The sequence below is a fragment of the Mercenaria mercenaria genome, chromosome 4 (genome assembly GCF_021730395.1).
Source record: "Mercenaria mercenaria strain notata chromosome 4, MADL_Memer_1, whole genome shotgun sequence".
NCBI lineage: Eukaryota > Metazoa > Mollusca > Bivalvia > Venerida > Veneridae > Mercenaria > Mercenaria mercenaria.
In genome coordinates this window covers 94382339-94405559 of record NC_069364.1, presented here as the reverse complement: position 1 = coordinate 94405559, position 23221 = coordinate 94382339, and the positions used below count along the sequence as shown (strand labels likewise).

Here is a 23221-nt window from a genome sequence, read left to right as displayed (position 1 = left end):
ATACAAGCTTTTTTTAAAATATATCTTATAAGCAATAGAGGCTTCCAAGCAAAAAGCTATATACAAAGCCCATGAAAATATGATGTAAAAAGCTTCCTGTTTGTTGGTAGCTGATCCTAATAAACTACAGAACCAGAAGTCTTTCACCTTGGAATAAAATTTATTGGTCCAACAATATGAAATATTGACTTCCTTTGAACCAATTATAAACTCGCTATGTAGTGTCCATCATGCTACAACAAAAGAATAAACTAACTGTATAAACATTCTGGCATGTCTTACGTACAAAATTACACACACAAATCCATGACATATAATGTTTTTTTCAGCTGAAAACCAAACTTACAGCAGGAACATATGACAGGGTCTCTAGTATTTTGCAGACTCCACCAAAATCATCAGGAACTGTAGAGTGGGACACACCATTATTATGCATGATCTGAATACCTCCTAGCTGGTTGTTACTGGTGTATACCTCACGTCCCAACACCTGAAATAGGTTCATTTCACAGCATCTATATTCTGAAACACTTATTTCTCTATTAATCTAGTATCTGTGATATGTTCAATTCTTTAAGATAATGGCACTGTAATATGTTTATTTCTTAATTAAACTTGCACATGAGATGTGTTCATTATTTAAACAATCTAGCACCTAAAACATTCTAAACCTTTCATTTGGAAAATTTCATAATCCCCCAATATTTATCATTTTTATTACATGAAATTAATGTCTTTGAAAACAGAATCCATTAATCTAATAAAATTCTCAATACCCATAAGCAACCAATCACCCAAAATGAAGATATTTTCATAGATTTTCTCAGGTTATTAGAATGTTCACTTCAAAAACATTTAAGCACCTGAAATGTTTATTATTAAAGTGGAAAGAGACTCAACTTTTTCAAAGAAATTTCAACACAAACAGCTATGAACTGAAACAGTTGTTTTCTACACTGTGTTTTACTATGATCATGGACTACTCTTACAAAAGACACCTGGAAAAATTACCTTATTGAGAGCCCCAGCACCTGTGAGGATGATATGTGAATTTTCCACCTGAATAATTCTCTGACCCAGTCTCACTAGATAGGCTCCAATACCTATAGCTCTGCATGTAACCTATAATATGAAACAATATATTTGTAACAAGTGCGAAAACAAATTATAGCAGAAAAAGTCATTTTCCTCACTTACATGTATGTTCACATGAGCAGGGTCTTTTAAGTCTGAAACTCAACCTTTAAAATGCTAAATTTTCTTTTTCTCTGTCATTGTTATGTATTTGAAAAAAAAACCTGTAATATAACTTTGCATAAAAGAGCATTCTACAGCTATAAAAAGGTTAAATTTCACTGGACTAATAGAGTATTAGACTGATGAATACAATCCCCGCCCCCCCCCCCCCCCAACCCCAAGAGTTGTATCAGATACAGTCTGAAACTCTTCAAAAATAGCTACCCATGCAGAACTATCATTGTATTTCAAACCAAGAAGTTGCATACTAATATCTCACATAAATGACACTTGACTTCAGTTTCTAAAATTCATATGTCAATCAGCAATTGCATTCCATATAAATCATCTAACATTTTGTACTCTGCCACTGATATCTTGCTTGATCAATGGTAAGAACTGTAGGAACCAGTAATACACGACTGTATGTCTGTTAAATTGAAAATTGCTGCTACTGATTCAAAATAAATATCTCTTAAACTAAAACTAGGTACCAGAAATATTTCCATTATATGAAAATTGCTCTAAACAAGTTCAGCAACTGATTCAAAATGAAAAAAAGAAAACCCTTTTAAATTTAGGCCTAATATTTTCAGCTTGTACAAGTATCAAAATACACACCAAGTTTATGGTCACAATATCTTTGTAAGCATGTGAAGATTCGCCTGCAATCATGCCTGACCCACGCAGATTTTCTACACCGAGCCCCTCTTCCTTGCCGATAATGTCTGTAATCTTGTACCGAGACTCTCCCTGATCCTCTATTAATGTGGCTCGTACAGAATTTGATGCTGACACTTTCTTAAAATCATCTGGTCTCAGGTATAAATATTTGAAACCCTAAAAAGGAAAGCAAAAATGGAGTCTTAAGCTTTAAAATTGCTTCAATCTTTAGTCCAAGGATCCTCTTTATTTTGCAAATCAGGTATGTCACCTGAAAATTAGACAGGACCTTCAAAGGGTTGCATTATGCGAACAAGTATCATAGGAAACCAGTCATACTCTATTCAGATAACAAAACTGGAAAATATGAATCCTTAAGTTACGATTAGAAATTAATTCTTGAGCAAAAACCTCAACTGTTACACAAGAATACAAGAGCACCCCAATGTGGAGCAATATACGCCCGACGGTATGACCTTTGACCCCTAAGTGTGACCTTGATCTCAAAGCGAGCCATCCAAAACATGCACTCTGCATGTTGTCTTGCTGTGGTGAACATTTGTGTCAAGTTGCTTTAAAATCCTTCAAGCAGTTCAAGAATTACAGAGAGGACATGAAACAAAGTCATATTACTTTTGACACCTAAGTTGACCTTGAAGCGAGTCATCAAAAACTTGTGCTCTGCACGTTGTCTTGATGTGTTGAACATTTGTGTCAAGTTTCTTCAAAATCCTTCAAGGGGTTCAAGAGTTACAGAGCAGACACAAAATTGCTAACGGACAGATGGATGCACGGAAGAACAGACACCGCCGTCATAACATAATACATCCCTTCGGGTGTATAATAAGTGACTCTGCAATGTAAACCTGTACTGAAGCTAGCTCAGCTAAACTTATACCTTATCTGGATCTTTAGGATCTTGCCAGGCCACTCTGAATAAGTGTTTAATTTCTTCAGCCAGACCTATCCTAGCTCCACTGTTGGCCGAGATGTACACACGAGGTAGCCCTTTAGCTCTGGCCAGCTCTGATACTTTCTGTAAACATAAACAATCAACTTCAATTAAATATATTCATTAATTATTACCAAGTTTAAAAATTTAAAACAGCAAGGATAACATTAAATTCAAAACTTTTCAGTGAAAAACTAGAATGTGTCTGTAGGACACAGGGCGTGCTCCCCACTGGTACATTTGTCACAAATATGGGGAAATAATTCAAATGTTTGCAGTCTTAATGGGGTATAGCCTCAACAAACATTTTATGAAAACGATTCATTATTCTAGACCATATACTTTTTGTGCTATGAGCATCACAAACAAAAAATCCACTATTTTGGCTATTTCAAGGGCCATAACTTTGTAATAAACGCCAAGATTCTAAGGAAGAATGCCAAGTGTGCAAGGACACATCATGATAAAGACACAAACAAAGTTTCATAAATTCACATCAAATACTTTTTGAGCTAGGCACATAATTAAGTGAAAATGTGCATTTTTTTACTATTTCAGGGGCCATAACTTTAAAAAATAGGGGGTGGAGCCAGCCAAAAAATAAGAGGTGTGTAAGTTTATATCATGATAAATACTTATGCAAGTTTTAAATCATTTATAATAAATACTTTTTGAACTAGGTGCATCACAAGGTGAAAATGTGCATTTTTGACTACTCAGGGGCCATAACTCTGAAAATAGGGGGCGGACCAAAATGAAAAATAGGAGGTGCGCAAGTTCATATCATGATTAAGACTCATGCAAGGTTTCATGAATCTATATCAAATACTTCTTGAGCTAGGCGTGTCACAAGGTGAAAATGTGCATTTTTGACTATTTCAGGGGCCATAACTCTGAAAATAGGGGGCGGAGCCAAACGAAAAATAGGAGGTGCGCAAGTTCACATCCTGATAAAGACTCATGCAAGGTTTCATCAATTTATATCAAATACTTTTTGGGCTAGGTGCGTCACAAGGTGAAAATGTGCATTTTCGACTATTTCAGGGGCCATAACTCAGCCGGACGAAAAATAGGAGGTGTGCAAGTTCATATCATGATAAATACTCATGCAAGGTTTCATCAATTTATTTCAAATACTTTCTGAGCTAGGCGCGTCACAAGGTGAAAATGTGCATTTTTGACTATTTCAGGGGCCATAACTCAGAAAATAGGGGGCTGAGCCAGACGACAAATAGGAGGTGCGCAAGTTCATATCATGATTAAGACTCAAGCAAGGTTTCATGAATCTACATTAAATACTTTTTGAGTTAGGCGTGTCACAAGGTGAAAATGTGCATTTTTGACTATTTCAGGGGCCATAACTCTGAAAATAGGGGGTGGAGCCAGACGAAAAATAGGAGGTGCGCAAGTTCATATCATGATAAAGACTCATGCAAGGTTTCATCAATTTATATCAAATACTTTTTGAGCAAGGCTTTTTGAGCAAGGCGTGTCACGAACTTCGGACGGACGAACAAGACCAAATCTATATGCCCCCACCACTCATTTGGGTGGGGTGGGGGGGGGGGGGGGCACAAAAAAACCCACTGAATTATGTAACACTTTAATAGGTATCAATTTTCTTTGGAAATTCATACATAGACTAGCCACTAGACTGATAATAATATATTTCCACATTTTTCCTTTTTTTTGACGAATTTAATTTCATAGAGACAAAAGCCAGTCTATTTTAGAGATTTTCACAGAGGAATGATGTTGAAATTATCAGTCTAGTACAATCCGAAATGCTCTCTGAGGGATGATTGGCACCTATGGCTATTAGATTACCCGTGGATAATTTGGTACATCATGCTAGTGGTCAAGTGTTACCCTGCTGATCATAAATCTGTTTACCTAACTGATTTTAATGGTGATAACTGAAGAACCATTCTCATCTAGAATAAACCACTTTGCTTTTTTGAAGTCTTGATGGTTCCTCTTGCAAATATTTTATTAACAATAATATGTTTATATTTTAATGAAAAGATTATTATGTCTCCCCCAGGAGACATACTGTTTTTGCCCTGTCCGTCCGTCTGTCCGTCCGTACGTCACACTTCATTTCCAAGCAATAACTGGAGAACCATTTGACCTAGAACCTTCAATCTTCATAGGGTTGTTGGGCTGCTGGAGTAGAGGACCCCTATTGTTTTTGGGGTCACTCCATCAAAGGTCAAGGTCACAGGGGCCTGAACATTGAAAACCATTTCCGATCAATAACTAGAGAACCACTTGACCCAGAATGTTGAAACTTCATAGGATGATTGGTCATGAAGAGTAGATGACCCCTATTGATTTTGGGGTCACTGCGTCAAAGGTCAAGGTCACAGGGGCCTGAACATTGAAAACCATTTCCGATCAATAACTAGAGAACCACTTGACCCAGAGTGTTGAAACTCCATAGGATGACTGGTCATAAAGAGTAATTGACCCCTATTGATTTTGGGGTCACTCAGTCAAAAGTCAAGGTCACAGGGGCCTGAACATGGAAAACCATTTCCGATCAATAACTAGAGAACCACTTTACCCAGAATGTTGAGACTTCATAGGATGGTTGTACATGCACAGTAGATGACCCCTATCGATTTTGGGGTCACTCCATTAAAGGTCAAGGTCACAGGGGCCTGAACATTGAAAACCATTTCCGGTCAATAACTTGAGAACCACTTGACCCAGAATGTTGAAACTTAATAGGATGATTGGTCATGCAGAGTAGATGACCCCTAACGATTTTGGGGTCACTCTGTTAAAGGTCAAGGTCACAGGGGCCCGAACATTGAAAACCATTTCCGGTCAGTAACTTAAGAACCACTTGACCCAGAATGATGAAACTTCATAGGATGATTGGTCATGCAGAGTAGATGACCCCTAACGATTTTAGGGTCACTCTGTTAAAGGTCAAGGTCACAGGGGCCTGAACATGGAAAACCATTTCCAATCAATAACTTAAGAACCTCTCGACCCAGAATGTTGAAACTTCATAGGATGATTGTTCATGCAGAGTAAATGACCCCTTTTGTTTTTGGGGTCACTCCATTAAAGGTCAAGGTCACAGGGGCCTGAACATTGATAACCAGTTCCGATCAATAACTTGAGAACCACTTGACCCAGAATGTTGAAACTTCATAGGATGATTGAACATGCAGAGTAGATGACCCCTATTGATTTTGGGGTCAGTCTATTAAAGGTCAAGGTCACAGTGGCCTGTTCATGTAAAATGATTTTTTGGAAATAACTTGAAAACCACTTGACCTACAATGTTGAAACTTAATAGGATGATTGGACATGCAGAGTAGATGACCCCTATTTATTTTGAGGTCACTTGATCAAAGGTCAAGGTCACAGGAGCCTGAACAGTGACTTGAGAACCACTAGGCCAAGAGTGTTAAAATTCAGCGGGATGACTGGACATGCCAAGTAGATGATCCCTATTGCAGCAAACCATCAGTGTCTCTTTGACTTTCGCTCCTGACCCCTATTGACTTCTTGCCTATAGGACTTTGCATTGGGGGAGACATGCGCTTTTTTACAAAAGCATTTTCTAGTTATAATCAGTATATTTCTGAAACTGAAGAATGGATTTTAAAAGTTTCTTACAGCATGTCATTATCAAAAGCACATTTTAAAAGATATGTTGAGTTCAAGTTTATTCAAACGATAAAGAAACTGCTTTGAGTAATAAAACTGTTCAAAGGTGTTTATAAAACTGAGACTTGTTGTCCCATCGGAAAGCCAGTTAATAGTTTGTGTAGGAATTTTCACAGACATTTTTGTACTAAGTAGTCTAAATTAAATAAACTCAAGTGTATAGACAAAATTATGAGAAAGCTGTACCAAACTTTAAAGAAACACAAGTGTCAGCAAAAATTATTTCTATTCAGTGACCAAGCACCGTACTGCAGTCACTGCAGCACCAAACAAAAAAAAAAGATGGTTAATGTTCTTAACAAAGATTGATAAATAACAAAACTATTCAAGGTCGATACATATATGGTGCACCATTCTAATTGCCAGATATCTCATGCTAATAGGTAAATACGATATTCTCTCTTTCATAATAAATGCGAAAATTTCAAATACCTAATGTTTACTGCTGAAAGGTAATGCTAATTGTCCATTGATTGTTTATTTTGGGTTTAACGCCGTTTTGCAACAGTAGTTCAGTCATAACGGCGTGCAGTTAACCTAACCAGTGTTCCTGGATTCTGTACCAGTACAAACCTGTTCTCCGCAAGTAACTGCCAACTTCCCCACATGAATCAGAGGTGGAGGACTAATGATTTCAGACACAATGTCTTTCATCAAATAGTCATGGAGAACATACGCCCCGCCCGAGGATCGAACTCACGACCCCGCGATCCGTAGACCAACGCTCTTACCTACTGAACTAAGCGGGTGGGCTAATTGTCCGTTGATTTTATGAAATAAGGATCATGTCTTTTCAGTTTGATTTGAAGCACTTGTTCTACCATGTCATGCCAACATCGGACAATACATGTAATCATTCCGCTTTGAATGGAGGGCCGGTGCGCCATGCCAATTGCCGAATGTCAATTTTAATGCTAAATGCCAATATCTTAATGCTAAATACCAATTATTTAATGCTAATACTATTACCTTGGTAACTTATTTGTCATTTAGCATTTGGTAATTAACATGGCGCATTGTCCTTCCATAGTACTGTTTTGCCATCGCATTTGACAAGTATGACTCAATGTTTAAGATTTAGCATTTGGCATTAAATATTTTGCATTTGGCATGTGGCATTTTTCAAATGAAAGGGCATAGGTATAAAGATAATGTCCTAATGCTATATATTTTATGCCAAACATCAGATGCTTACTTGTATTTAGAGTATTAAGCATTTTTGAAGTTAAAATGAAGAATCTAGTAAATTGAACGAGCCTTCCAAGAAACTGTACTTTTATCAACTAAATAGCAAAAAGACTGGTGATTAATTAAACAAATGCATGTACCTTATAAGAGATATGTTATTGAATGTTAATATGTAGAGGTACCTTTTCAACACCATAAACATTATGAAACCAGATGTCTCTATTTAACATTATATTTTTTTACATATCAATTAATATTTTATTTTAACAACATTTAGCTCTGCTAATCTTTACCAAAGATAATACAAGTCTGGGGCTTTCTTGATTTGTAAAGAAGTACATAACTATTTGGAGTTAACTGAAGAATATAGTATGCAACATACAAAATTTGCACAAATAAGAAACTTACAATAATTATAAGCTTAAATGTATTTCTTACTCTGAGACTTTTCTATCTTCTGCAGAAATACCAATTTCGATGAACAAAATGTGCTTTCATGTATTTACATACAGATTTTTAAAGCTAAAAACTCTTCAAATTAATGTGACACCTGCATTAGATTCAGAAAAGCCATATACCATCTAACAGAATACATGATAAGAAGAAATGAAAGCATTCTGTCCGAATATTCTCTGAGCAAGATTGCAGATTTATGTGTCTGTACTTGTGTTTCACTGTCCTACAAATACAACACTTTAATGTGCATTTATTCAGCCCTGAACCTGGATATTCCTTTATGCACCAAGAGGTGATACCACTATATTATATGTGCATTCCATCTTTTAACTTACAAATGTCGCTGATGATAACTTTTCCACTAGCAGTTCAGGGTGGGGGGCATCTGTTCTACTCCTTTATTGTTCAGTTACAGTTTCAGTTACAAGCCATAGGAAATGTGTATCTTTCAGATTTTCCAATCGAACTTCAAGTACCAAGTACAGACAAATGAAATTCATTTCTGATAAAATCTTAACTCAGCTGACCCCTGCAGTTGTAAATCCCTGCTACCAGATGGTATCAATGAGTTACATAAACATGTGGCAGTAAACCACTGATCTCTATCAGTTAGGCTGTGGTCAGTTCTTGACATTGATTGATAACAAACCTAAAAAGAGGTTTGTGAATTTTCGGATTGTACTAGACTATGATATTGGACATAGAATATAGACTGGCTCAGTTCATAACATTTAATCATAAAAATGAAAAAAAAAATAATATCATAGTCTAGGAGCTAGTCTAATTCATACAGGCTGAATATAGTAAATTCAGATTTTGTAAAGAAACCTTATTTCAGGTCATGTGTCCATAGCATATTTCATATGTTCAAGAAAGGAACCAAGATCTTATAGAGATACAAGTTGTGTGCCAGTTTGGTAAAAATCAAATCATAAATAAAGCTGCTATTGTGCAGACAAGGTCAAAATAGCTGATTTTGGCCCTTTCAGGGGCCATAACTCTGGAACCCATAATGGGAACTGGCCAGTTCAAGAAAGGAACCGAGATGTTATGGTGATACAAGTTATGTGCAAGTTTGGTTAAAATAAAACCATAAATGAAACCACTATCGTGCAGACAAGAAATTGTTGACAAACGCAAGCACGGACACACCACGGACGAAGGGTGATCACAAAAGCTCACCTTGTCACTATGTGACAGGTGAGCTAACAAGGAGCTCCGTTCAATAAACGCTTGATGTCCCCGTTGGCATCCTTGTCAATACAAAGCAACCCAAGTCCAAAACGAGGTCAAGGTCAAGGTCAAACTGAGGTCAGGTGATGTTTGAAGATGAGGAATGGTCACAGGTTACATCTGTATTAGTATCAATTCATTTTTGAAAGCGGTATTGATGCTAGACAAAACGGTCCCATTTGGTTAACCAAGAGATGGCCCATATAAAGCAACCTAAGTCCAAAATGAGGTCAAGGTCAAAGTCAAACTGAGGTCAGGTGATGTCTGAAGATGAGGAATGGTCACAGGTTACATCTGCATTAGTATCAAGTCATTCTAGTAAGGGGTATTGATGCTAGACGAAACGGTCCCATTTGGTTAACCTCGTACGGACGGACGAACGAACGGATGGACAGGACAATCACTATATGCCTTCCGCATCAGTAGATGCCAGGGGCATAAAAATTCTTTTGAAATTAACCCTTATCAGCTGGACACAATTGATTCCGCCTTTGCGACCAGTGTAGATCATGATCAGCCTGCACGTCCATGCAGTCTGATCATGATCTGCACTGTTCGCCATTCAGTCAGTATCTTTTAGGTAAGCACCCCTTTTAACAGTTAATGGTACTGTCCAAATTCAAAGACGGACAAGTTCATTATGGAAATTTAGCAGGGTAAGAGTTAAATAATGTTGCCTGCCTATGTAATGGCATCTTTAGAAACTTAGTTTGAAGTATTTGAAGTAAATACCTACCTTGAACAGCAAGTCTTCAAGGAAGCCGAATGATCCAATCCTAAATGTGATGTCATTGGCAATCACTATAATGTCACGTCCCCTCGGGAATTCAGGTGTTCTTATCGTCATGTGCCATGCTACCATTCCAATCTGAAAATCAATTATGACTGGATAAAGTCCTGTTTATAGAAAAGTTGAAAGATGGTCATTTCAATAATGTCTCAAAATCAGCGTAAAATATTCGGTTCACCTTCATCATAGTCATATATCTCAAAAATAAGCACACGAACCTATACATTTTATTTCATCAAAATATAGGCCATATTTTTATTTACAACTTTAAGAAGTTTCATCAAAATCTACATTGTAGAAAAATTTCTATTCATGAAACTGTTATGAAAGTTAAGAATTTCCCATAGACTCCCATTATGAAAATTTGCACGAGGTCCAAATTTTTCAAATCAGTCTAGCAAACAAGAGCTGTCAGTGGACAGCGCGCTCAACTATTCTCAGTGCTCAATAGTATAATATAAGCTATGAGTAAAACTTTAAAATTACAATAAGCATATTCTAAGTTGAAAAGGGGCCATAATTCAGTCAAAATGCTTGATAGAGTTGCCTCCTCCTTTTTACAGACTGGGGTCATGATGATAAACAAGTATGCAAAATATCAAAGCAATATCTCAATGGACTTTGAAAATATTTGGGGTGGTACGCAAACTTTAACATTACAATAAGCATATTCTAAGTCGAAAAGGGGCCATAATTCAGTCAAAATGCTTGATAGAGTTGTCTGCTCCTGTTTACTGACTGGGGTCATGATGGTAAACAAGTATGCAATATCTCAATGGACTCTGAAAATATTTGGGGTGGTACGCAAACTTTAACGTTTGTGTGACACTCACGCTCACGCCAACGCCGACGCTGGGGCGAGTAGGATAGCTCCCCTATTCTTTGAATAGTCGAGCTAAAAATCAAGCACAAGACCCTATACTTTTCATTTGGTGAATTTCTAGGTATATTCTGAAGTTTTGAAAAATCAGTTTAATCAAATTCTACACTGTAGAAAAACATTTGATCTGAACGTGCAGAACTACCTTAAATGGAAGACACTTTAACTGAAGTCACACTGGTCATAATCCCTTTAGAAAAATGAATTCTGTCCAGGGAATTCTGACCACGTATCACTTTTGAGACAGATGAATTTTGAAGTACAGTTGTTTTAAGCACTTACTTAAAAATAACAGACTTTGTAGTCTATTTATTTGTACAAGTATAAGTGGATTTACCTCATTTTCGCCAGGTAATCTATTTTGTTCATGTATGTGTCCATCTCTACCACCTTTATCTACTGCAAGCACTATTTCCCTGTATGTGATGCAATCATCTGGTATCATGTTCTCTCCTAATTCATACAAATCTACATGCGATTTCCATAACTTCTTTAAAGCCTGATGTAGAATAAAACATATAATTTTATATGTAACCCGTGTGATTAACACAAACTCTTTTATTTTAACTGCTGACATATTTTGCCTTTTTATCACATAAGTTACCAATTTTTATTAAATTTGTGTATGAACAAGTTCTTTACTAGTTCTTTTTTCTTAATCTCAAAATCGTGCGATGACCATTATCCCAAACACTTATCACTGCCTCTGAGAAAATTCCATATTAAAGTTTGGGAATAAAAAAAGTAATTAAAAAAAATAAGGTTTATATATTTCATTTCTAACATGTAATAAGTCAATAAGCTGAGCACTGGAATTTCACATTAGTTTAAAGTAACTTTCTGAAAGTTATTTCATATATAGCTAGGAAATTTTCTACGAAAAACTGTAGGTATAAAGCTGTCTATGATGAATAAGTGTGGGTGATCAGAAATAATAATTCACTGAAGGAAGCGTACCTGCTTGAACATTTCTGGGAAGTCATATACATAGGTAGTACCATTAGACTGAGCCTGGTACCGTTTCAACTGTAGATGATCCTTGGTAACGTAAGCAGACGACACCAGTAATCCATCTGCAGGACCCTTCTTGGAACCATAGGCTTGCAACATTACCTGTACAAGTACAAACAAATCTAACACTATATAAAGATGACAAATAAAATGTGAACTTACATGTGTGAGCACAGGGAAATTTTTCTATTATTTTTCTACTTATTAATAAACCACATTCCTTTCTGGTCAAAAAAGTCGCAGACTTTTATCCAAATGTTAATAACTTTCAGTTGTAGGGGCGGGAACTTGAACTCACAATCCTAGTTTAGAAGCTAGACAATGTTACCAATGGACCACTTAGTGCCTTCTTGATTTAAGAAATGGTGTATCAAAAACCGTGTTTTAACGTTATTAAAGCACAGAATGAGGTTATACGTCCGTGGAATAATTTCACGAGGGCATAGCCCCCCGAGTGAATCATTCTGGCGACGTATAACCGGTTTTGAGAGTATTAATTTAGGTAAAACAAAATCTTACTACACATTATTTCCATTCTAATATGCCCTTAATCTAAAACAGTAGATACAATATAGTAGCACTCTTTCTTGGGCGCAACAAGAAGGTTAACATCATCGCACGTTAATGTGACATCATTTTAGCATTAGCCTGTTTTAACAGAAACAAGCATATCAGAATTACATACAGTACTATCAATAAATAAATTGTATTATCACTTACCAGACCAGTCCTAGGATCTGTGACCTCCCTATACAGGTTTATGTTTAGGTAGTAGCCACTCTCATTGGTCAGGTACAGACGGATAGGGAAACTTTGACCCCCAACCCTGAAATAACGTAAATGAACAATAGTAGCTAAGTTGTACATCCTACAACTGATGTCCTTAAACTCGTTCTCTATTACTGAACAACAAGAAATATTCAGGGATAATGTGTACATCTACAAAACTGTAAAATCATTAGTGTTTGTGTGTGTGTGTATGTGTCTATGTAGCTAATGGGGTGGGTTCATACACTAAAAGTATTCATGTCCTCACAAAATACTTGTTTTTGCTGAAACAATGAACTTTCATGAACACAACATTACAATTTTTCACAGTAAACACTGACTTTTTATCAAAAATATCTTAACATAATCATCGGAAGACAAACTTTTAAGTTCTATATAACAAATTTTGTAAAGTATTAATTTAAAAGTACTTAGCTAGTTCTGAAGAGCACAATCACATTTACAACTCAAGGATTTTCAAGAAATATATAGGTTACATATTGAATACTTAAAATGTCCATTTTCAACTACCTATTATCTTGTTTCTGAAAATCTAACTACTAAATAATACAAATCAAGGGCTTCCCAATTTAATTTAAATTTAAACATGTTAACTTTAAAACACAAAGCCTGAACTCTTTGGAATAAAACGGAACTTAAAGACTTATCCTGAAGTAAGCTGTAGCGCAGAGAATTTTCTGGAATTTTTGCTTGTACGTCCTTTAAGATATATTGAAATAAAAACAAACTTCATAAGTATCGGCTGCCATGCTAACTCTTGTACTTTGACTACTTTTAGAACACCACTACTTGGCATTTAACAAACTATGGGCGAAAAATATCAGTTACCAAAAATCATAAAACTATGTATTATACTTTATAATAGAAAGGCCAAGTAATACTATTCCAAGGTATTTGATAATACCGGTGGGTATGTTATTTACTAAAACTGTAATCAGCCACGCGTGGTCAATGTATAAAATTGGAATAACCATAACTTTATCAGTTATTCCAGATAATATATAAATGTTTTCATGAATGAAAAAAATCCTAGTGCGGAGAAATGTACATTATTTCTTGTATATATAGATCAATATTTATATCATTAGAAAGTGTTGAAAAACCTATAGATCGCCTTGCTTGTTTCTGAGATATATAACATTTAATTACCTCCCTTTTAAACTTTTAATATTTCAGTACACATTCTGTCTAGTTTTTTACCCCTGAAAACACTTCCAATCTTCCCACCTGATAATAACTCTATGAACAATTGATTTAAACCATAAAAACCATTGCGAGTAATGAATTATTTCAAATACTGGAGACAATGTCCGGTATTTGCAATTGCTTCACTAATTCGTCGGATAAAACCTTATCACTTATAACGCAACTCATAGCTGGCTCATTACAATCAAACTGTCTATTATACCTATAAATATTTATTGATGAAGCGATTGATTCACTGTGTTCTGCTAAATTACCCGCATTTTAAAACAATTGAATAGCTTTATGTAACATGTAACATGAATCATATATAGCAAAATCCAGCGTGGCATTATTGACCAATATTAGCAAAAATAAAACCTATTGCAAATATTAACCAATATAAAGTATGTGAAAAAATATATCCAAGAAGTTACAGCACCATTAACACTATTATCTTACCAAACCGAAGTAACAGCAAAGCAAAAATATCCAATATTCAGTGTTTTGCTGACAGAACTCATAAAGTAGCTCAAACACTAGCATGGAGGCCTATTATTCAACACCAATAAGGAGCTTGAATCAACCTTGCCACAACAAACATAAACTGGTACCTTGTAACATGAAATTAATACAACGTACATGTATCTAGTTTGGCAAATAACGAGTATTTGCAGGTGAAACACATTAAAGTATGTAACTAAATGTTTGCAGTTCAAATTGATTTATTTACAATTAGTGGTTAAAACACTCATTTTCGTAATTATTTTGCTAAAAGCCACTATGTTAAACTTAAACAATAATTACCAGCAACTTTGTTGAATTAACAATACTTGTATTGACACGTTCAAATAAGTTATAAAAAATTGTTGGCAATCTACACATCTAGCTAGCAAGTTAAACAAATGAGATGAGTTGAGGGTACTGTTGCTAGTCATTAACTGATACCTAAGGTATTGTCCCTGGTCATGAATTTTAACTTTTTGCTTAAAAATTTACACATAAAATATACAGCTCTTCAAAAAATTCTGTTTCTACAGTATTTGAGACAGGGATTAATAGCTATCAGGACATAAACAAAAATCTGAAATATTTTTTTCTTTTCTAACTATTGCATGCACAAAATCTTGTAAAGTTTAGCAAATCTACTAATCTCTTAAGCTACTGTAACAATATTTTACCAACCTGCTGTCACAATGTCCCTCTCAATGTAGACTTCCCATCATTTTATACCCAAATCTCGATAATTATATGTTAATTAAATAAAGTTTAAAGGGGATTAGGGGACAGGAAACAGATAACCCAGAATAACGTACAAGGATAATTTGCCCAAAATAATATCACTTCAAATAACACTAGTGTAATGATGATATATGATGGTGTATTTTGTGGTTAAAATGAGTAAACATTACCCATCCTTCTTTCCAGAATCTAAAGGATTTCTGAAATTTTTGTAAAAACATCTCATGATTTGTATATTTTGAGACGATGTAAAACTTTAAAATGAAAAGATATACTAACATTCTAAATCATGTAAATCTGACTTTCATCTTTAAACAAATTAAAGCTGAAATATATCTTTGAACAAAAAAAGACTTTCTGTAAAAAATTTCTAAATCAAACAAAAATGAAATATCATGTTTTTCATTATTTCTGGTAAGGAAGACATATCTTTAACTGTTATTAAAAAAAGCAGTGAACTCATAATGGCAAGTGGCAATCTCCATGCCATTCCATACTATAAAATCATTCATTTTTGTGGATTTTATGGTGGTGTCAATCAATGAAATTAAACTTCAGAAAATCTTAAGGAAAGCTAATGCTGTCTGGTTATTTCATGAAGAAAATATATCACATTTAAGGATAACATCCAGTAATAGGCCTCAATTTCACCAAAAGCGTACATACAACTTGATAATGTAAGCTTTGAAAATGTCAAACGATAGAAATAAGGTGCATATTGACAAGTTATATAGTGACAGAAGTTCTCAGAAATTTCCTTTAGATTACCTCCCCTGATAATTTTAGTTTTTCATGGGTTATCTCCCCTGAAAACTAAAAAAAAAAAAAAAAAATTCTCCTTTTCCCTACTGGGAATTTTACATTTCTTTTTGATATTTGTATCAGAATCATATAATGCAGCTTTCTACCGCAAAGTTTTCTCGAAACTCGAGTTTAGACTCTTATAATCAAAGAAATTATATATTTCCCATAGGCATCAATGTTAACTTCAATACCGATTATCTCCCCAAAAAATGATAAAATTTGAAAAATCTCTCGGTGAAACGTTTTTAATTTTGAATGTCTTTAAAGTGACCAAATTTCATTTAAATATTATCATCCAGTTACAAGATATGAAATATCGCTATTACACCATGTTATCATTAACCTCCATACCTGATGGAGAACTTGAGTTCAGCACCGAGAACTCTCAGTTTCAACAGACGTAGGCCATATCTCATTACCATGTTGTGAACTGTCTCTTCAAGCTAAAAAAAAAAGCACACAAAATAGAATTGAGTAGAATCCTTGGATTATAAACATATTTTTTCTAGAAATATGTTTGTAGCATTTTCATTATTTTTGATATAAACCATTTTAAATTTACTAGAACTAGCAAACTATGAAATTTTAAAACAGTATCAATTACTATACAGCAATGCAAATACTGCCAACTACAAGATCAGCAAATAAAAGCATAAAAATTTCTTGATGTACAATATTTTGTTTTGTGTTAACTTACAATGGCATAACTTTAGGTCATATGGTGACTTCTTAAGCTTTTAAATGGTGATGGAAGACCCTGCTTTCCACTCAATACAAAATTTCAGGCACACGAAAGAATCTTAGTAAAATCAAAAACCTTCTGTAAGCCAGTCAGATAGTTTCCTAACATTGTTTCCAACCCAAAACTAGAGCTGCTTTTGAGAAAAGCACATGTCTCCCACAACTGCCTAATCCTTTAGTGATTCAAAGTGGTTTGGGTGAATGGTTCTGATCAGTAATGTCTTGGAGGTCTGGATGAGTGGTTCCTATCAGTAATGTTTGTCTGGATGGTTTAGGTGAGTGTTTCCGATCAGTAATTATAGGGCCATAATTCAAAAGTGCCTGGGCGGATTTGGCTAGTTATCTAACTTGGCCGAGGACTAATGGTCAAACACATTTTGTTCAAGTTTGGTGAAGATCGGATGAGAAATGTTCGACTTAGAGTGCAGACAAGCTTTGTGACAGACAGACAGACAGACACAGACAGGATTAAATCAATATGTCTTCCACACCACTGTGTGGTGGGAGACGTAACAACCTTAACCACTCCTGACACATATGTCTATAAGTCGAGAGAAGTGTTAATAGTACTTACCTTTCCAGGTTCTGCCAGTGTCAGTGTTGGTACAAAATTCAGGAAAATATGGTTACAATCTGTCTTTGAGGCCTGTTATAAAACATACTCCTCTAGATTAATTATCATATCATTTTGACTAACAGAACACAATTTCTGAAATATCATTTTAGATATCAGAATAGCAATCAAAAAGTTAAAATCAGAATTTTTCAGTTTTGATGGTTTACATATTCAGATTCACAATGACCTTTCCAATAAAGGTCATGCATCTGTTAACAAGGGGATTATATGCTCTAAAGCTTCCAAACATATATGAGCCGTGCCATGAGAAAATCAACATAGTGGGTTTGCGACCAGCATGGATCCAGACCAGCCTGCGCATCCGCGCAGTCTGGTCAGGCTCCATGCTGTTCGCTTTTAAAGCCTATTGGAATTGGAGAAACTGTTAGCGAACAGCATGGAGCCTGACCAGACTGCGCGGATGCGCAGGCTGGTCTGGATCCATGCTGGTCGCACACCCACTATGTTGGTTTTCTCATGGCACGGCTCATATACCCTTAACAAATGTTGGCAATCCCTCTCTCTTGTGGCCCTTTCATCCCAGTTTGGAAATACATCATTCCACAATCTATATACCTAGAACCTTTTTTCAGAAAAGACACTTTCAATCTGACCGTAACTTATATCTTTCCTTTTCAATAATAAACAGCAGGAGAAATAAAATCAACTTTATTTTCAATACAAGTGCTCCGACAGGTTGGGTCCACTTCAGCAGGTACCTGGGTGGAAATTTACTAACCAATACCATTAATGTGTAAGATAAAGCACATTTTAATTTCAAAATGTATTTAATCATGTTTTCCTGGGTCAAGTTTATCTTGCAGTTTTGAGACTGTTAGTCCAATGATTAAAAAGCACTTTCTAAGAGAACACAGTAGCCAGTATTGATCAACACTTCAATTATATTTGAAGTACATGTACATAGAAAATATATGGTAAAATAGTATGGTATGATAAAACATTTATAAGGGATGAGAAAAAAGCATAAATCTTGAAACAAATTGGCTGTAGGGTAGTGAGAGACCAAACCTTGCACTTAGCCAACACCTACAGAATATGAAAACCCATTACACACTATTGGATGACTGAAGGCAACTTCCAGTGAGTCCATAGCTTCAAGCAGAGTTTTCTCCCCTTCATTATGCAGATATTCGAAGGACGCTTCCTTCGTTATAAGATCCGAATGACGAATGATACATCTTACAAACAGACGGTAGTCCGATGCCTCTTTGCCCTTAGCTACTTGCTGCAACATAAAATGATCTGTTGTTGATAAAGAAAAACAGATTTCTTTTTGTGTAGCCTATGAGTATAAGACATGAAGATTTTACCAATATCTGTCGAAAGTGTATGCAAGAAGCTTTAAATAAAGTGAACTTTTATCAAATGGACAAAAGAGTGTAAAAACTCCTCAAAACTTTTTTTTTTAGTTTTGACAAAACAATGGTGTAATCATACATAACAGGATTTGCTTATGGGTTAAAATATAATTTGTTTTAAAAAATTCAACAGGTTCATGACTTTTTGTGGGTTTTTTTTTTTTTAAATGGGGTGTGGTAGAAAAATGAACAAAATCTTAAGTTGGCTAATATTAATCTTATTGTAATTACTTTATGATATTACTGATAGAATTGTCAAAACATATGCCAAATTCCGAAAATGCTTCATATAAATGAATGTATTAGATATTGGCAAACAAGAAATGCAGCAATGCCACGAAACCAGGTTTTCAACACTTTCATAAGAATAAACAGGAGTGCCAGAATGTCACAATATACGCCCGTCACAGCAAATTTCTTTACTCTAGCACCTGTATTTGCAGATGTAATTTTAATTTTGTGGTTGTTTAGTAATCATTGTAATTGTTTTGTTTTTCTAAGTCCACAAAAAAACTCCTTACCAGGTAGAGATACCTTAAAATACACCTAAAATTAGAAAGTAACAACTATGTTGTACCACAGAAAAGTGGTCTTGGTTTTTCCCTACGGTCAATTATATAAAAGTTACAATATAAGTTATTTATAGTAACAACTAAGGGAAGTTAATCTTAAAAAAAAAAAAAAAAAAAAAAAAAAAAAAATTCAAAAAAAAAAAAAAAAAAAATTGTAAGTCCACACAGAAATCCTTACCAGGTAGAGATTGGTCAAAATACACCTCAAAATTGGATGTAACATGCATGTTGTACTACAGAAAAGTGGTCTCGATTTTTCCCTACGTCTAGTAATGCAAAAGTTACAATATAAGCTATTTATAGTAACAACAAAGGGAAGTAATTCTAAAGAAGGGAACTGCGCATGACACTTCGTCTCATGATGGTGTATAATTGTGCCAAGTTACATCAAAATCCCTCTATGCATGAAGAAGATATGCTCCGGACAAAGTTTTCATTCTTGTATCCTTTAACCTCCAAGTGTGACCTTGACCTTAGACCTAGGGACCTGGTTCTTGCGCATGACACTCCGTCTCATGATGGTGAACAATTGTGCCAACTTTCATCAAAATCCCTCCATGCATGTAGAAGATATGCTAACCCTAACCCTAACCTAACCCTAACCCTATTTTTAGTAACAATGACCTTGACCTTGACCTTGATCCCAGAAACCCCAAAATCAATCCCAAGCTACAACTTTATATAAGTTTTCTATACACCAAGTTTCATCATGATAGCTCATTCCTAAGTTAAGTTATTGACCGGAAACCCTTTTTCTATTTTAAGTAACAGTGATCTTGACCTTGACCCCAGAAACCCCAAAATCAATCCCAGCCTTTGTCTTGATATAAGCTACATACATACCAAATTTTTTTCAAATATCTTAACTGAAACAAAAGTTATTGACCGGAAACCCTTTTTCTATTTTAAGTAACAGTGACCTTGACCTTGACCCCAGAAACCCCAAAATCAATCCCAGCCTTTGTCTTGATATAAGCTACATACATACCAAGTTTTATTCAAATATCTTTACCGAAACAAAAGTTATTGACCGGAAACACCAGTTTGACGCCGCCGCCGCCGCCCGACATCTACCCCAATCTAATAACTCAGGTTTTCGTTGAAAACCTGGTTAACGAAAACCTGGTTAAAAAGTGTTGTGTTAGAAGATTTGTTTAGTGAATATATGTTGGAGAAAATATATATACATATTATACCTTTGCTTTTCCAAGATAAACATGCATTCTATAATTAGCAGTTGGTATAGTCTCTAAGTCAAAGTTCCTCATCCGGTTAATCTCTAACTGGAAGGCAAGTCCTGGTTCCAGGTGACGGTATATTCTGTCCTCGTTAAACTGAAAACATGTGATTGAAGTCAAACAACATCTCTTACATAAATGTTACAAAGGTTGTAATTTCAGCATGTATTTCTTATATTTTCTTTTTTTTGTTAAAATAGCCGTTAACTAAATAATAAAATACAGAAATGGTTAGGGAACTTCTTAAAATAGAATATATAACACATGTAATTCTATCAACTTTTTTAAACAAAGCGAAGTACCAATACATTAGCATGCATTTATATTCTACATTATAATTTATTCATTTACTCTACAATAACCCTTGATATTACAAACAGTGTAATTTTAAGGCAAATGAAGCCCATATACTTCAAAATAAAACAGCTTGAAGCCTACCTTGAACTTGGCTCTGAAGGTGAAGTATTTTGGCAAAATTTTCTGAAAAAAGCAATGGAACAAAGTTGAAAAAACACTAAGTATGTAGTATATATATGTAACAGTGTCAGTTTTCTATAAGTCTAAGGGAGAAAACTTAGATTTGGTAAGGGAGACAACTCCATTAACCTTGTATCTCTAATCTGCCCAGAGTTACCTGTTTGTTTCAGTTTACATGTGACCTCTTTGAAAAAAAAATCTTGTATTAGGTTCACTTTGAGTTTAGTAACTTCAGAATTGTGAATTTCATGACTGATAAAAAAAGTGAGTTTCAGAATGACACTTGTATTTCTACAATCACAATTCTTTCTTTTATTCACTGCTAATATTTAACTTTGCAGTATCAAGTAACAGTCACTGGTGTGAATGAAGTCAGTGTGAGATTGTGCAGCTGTAGCCATTCATCCCATAGATGGTAAGTCACATAGTGGGATATGCGCTATGTGTTATATGTAACTATATGTGTTAATAAGTATTATATACGTTAAAGGACAAAAAGGTTATCTGGCCACAAGATGCGTTTGTTGCTGTGTTCTAAATGTGAATGTATGGTACTTATGTGAACATTGCTTTTACTATGATTGACCATATACTGACTGTCTTTTAACCTTTGTTTTCAGAATGTGTTGCTGTACTACAGTATTAAATGGTTGTATTAAACTGGATAGAAATTCAACCCATATCATTCTGTCAGTCATATATACCAGTTTCACATGTAGACACTATCAAACTCATTGACCTTTAGGGCCTCAGACTATTATTATAGCGCTGATACACCCCGTAACATATACATTTAAACAATTCCAAAATCACACTCACACAGTGGAAAACTAGGAGTTTTACCAATTTTATAGAATGCTGGACATTTGACAAGTTAGATCTGTCTTTCCTTGACTAACAGCAATTGCAAAACAACTGAAACTCTGCTATCAAGAAACAAAATACCAGCTGAATTAATAATTCTATAGTCAAATGTCCCTGACAATCCAGTATGACTGTACTTTATGATTTTTTAAACTGTTCTTTGAACAAATTATTTTTACCACAATACATGATAAAAGACATGTCTCACCTTTCGTAGGACAACAAATGTAATTCTCCGGATTCCTCTTTCAGCCATGGTATGATTCTGAAAAAATGAAATGTGAAAATTCTAGCATCATCTTATAAATATGAACCACTATATGCAGTGCTTGTAAATACACATATATCTGACAATGAAGTGGCAAAATGTTCATAATTACATTATGTTACACAGAAAAAGAGATTACTTTAGCTATCATTTCTATGTTTAAAATGTTCTATTCTATGTGAAAACAGGGAATAGTATGTCAACCCTTGGCACTTAAGTAACATCACGGTACCAATGTCTTAGTAGAAGCAGGCATAAAAATAATCATCAAAATGCTTGCTAGTATTCCTGTACATAAGGCACTGGTTTTATTTTGTACACACACATTGGTATCTTTATATTTTAAAGAATAAACCAATTAACTGACATACCTTTTCTTTACAGAAAGCAGCAAACTGACTAGACAAAGTTTCATCATCGGTAGATACAGTGGTCTGGATGGCAATGTTTATAATATGTATTGGTTCATTGTCCCCTCCAGCATCCGACACTGTCACACTCTGTAACATAACGTAACATTTTGTAAATTTACAGTTCAGCTCAATTCAATGCCATCTCCAGTATATTACACGGCCCTAATATTAGAAACAGTTCAACACCTAAGTTATGCAGTCAACTTATGTAAACTTGACCTTCGGTTTCAGATGTCACCAACAAATCTGAGATTAATTTTTTAGTGTTTATTTCGAACTTTTGTAACTGTCCTTAAAGTAAACATGATGCATCCAATCATCTTTTGTAGTTTTTTTTATAGTTTTTTTATATAAAAGCCTGGATGTATCATTCTTACATTACAGACAGTTACCAAAGCAGATATTAAAGACATGTTTTTCACATTAATTCATTCATGTAAATTATTTAAGTACAAAGCTAATCTCACATTACACAACTGACAGTCTTATATTTCCCTGCTAGTGAAATGGCAATTAGATAATCAAACAAGCTATATTTTA

The 23221-nt window shown here is 34.9% G+C and overlaps 1 protein-coding gene across 1 annotated transcript in view; it reads right to left on the bottom strand.

The window, feature by feature from the left end:
* LOC123552468 (acetyl-CoA carboxylase-like) overlaps nt 1–23221 on the bottom strand; it is a 114995-nt gene that overhangs the window by 14025 nt on the left and 77749 nt on the right. Inside the window, exons 28-42 of the mRNA XM_053541989.1 lie at nt 22640–22768; nt 22209–22265; nt 21098–21139; nt 20618–20755; nt 18546–18716; nt 17429–17500; nt 16465–16556; nt 12817–12922; nt 12043–12198; nt 11423–11584; nt 10152–10283; nt 2798–2935; nt 1858–2076; nt 1012–1122; nt 347–490 (exon numbers count right to left, since the gene is read on the bottom strand). Of these exons, the coding sequence (XP_053397964.1) occupies nt 347–490; nt 1012–1122; nt 1858–2076; nt 2798–2935; nt 10152–10283; nt 11423–11584; nt 12043–12198; nt 12817–12922; nt 16465–16556; nt 17429–17500; nt 18546–18716; nt 20618–20755; nt 21098–21139; nt 22209–22265; nt 22640–22768 (1869 nt within the window). The remainder of the gene's footprint in view (nt 1–346; nt 491–1011; nt 1123–1857; nt 2077–2797; nt 2936–10151; nt 10284–11422; nt 11585–12042; nt 12199–12816; nt 12923–16464; nt 16557–17428; nt 17501–18545; nt 18717–20617; nt 20756–21097; nt 21140–22208; nt 22266–22639; nt 22769–23221) is intronic.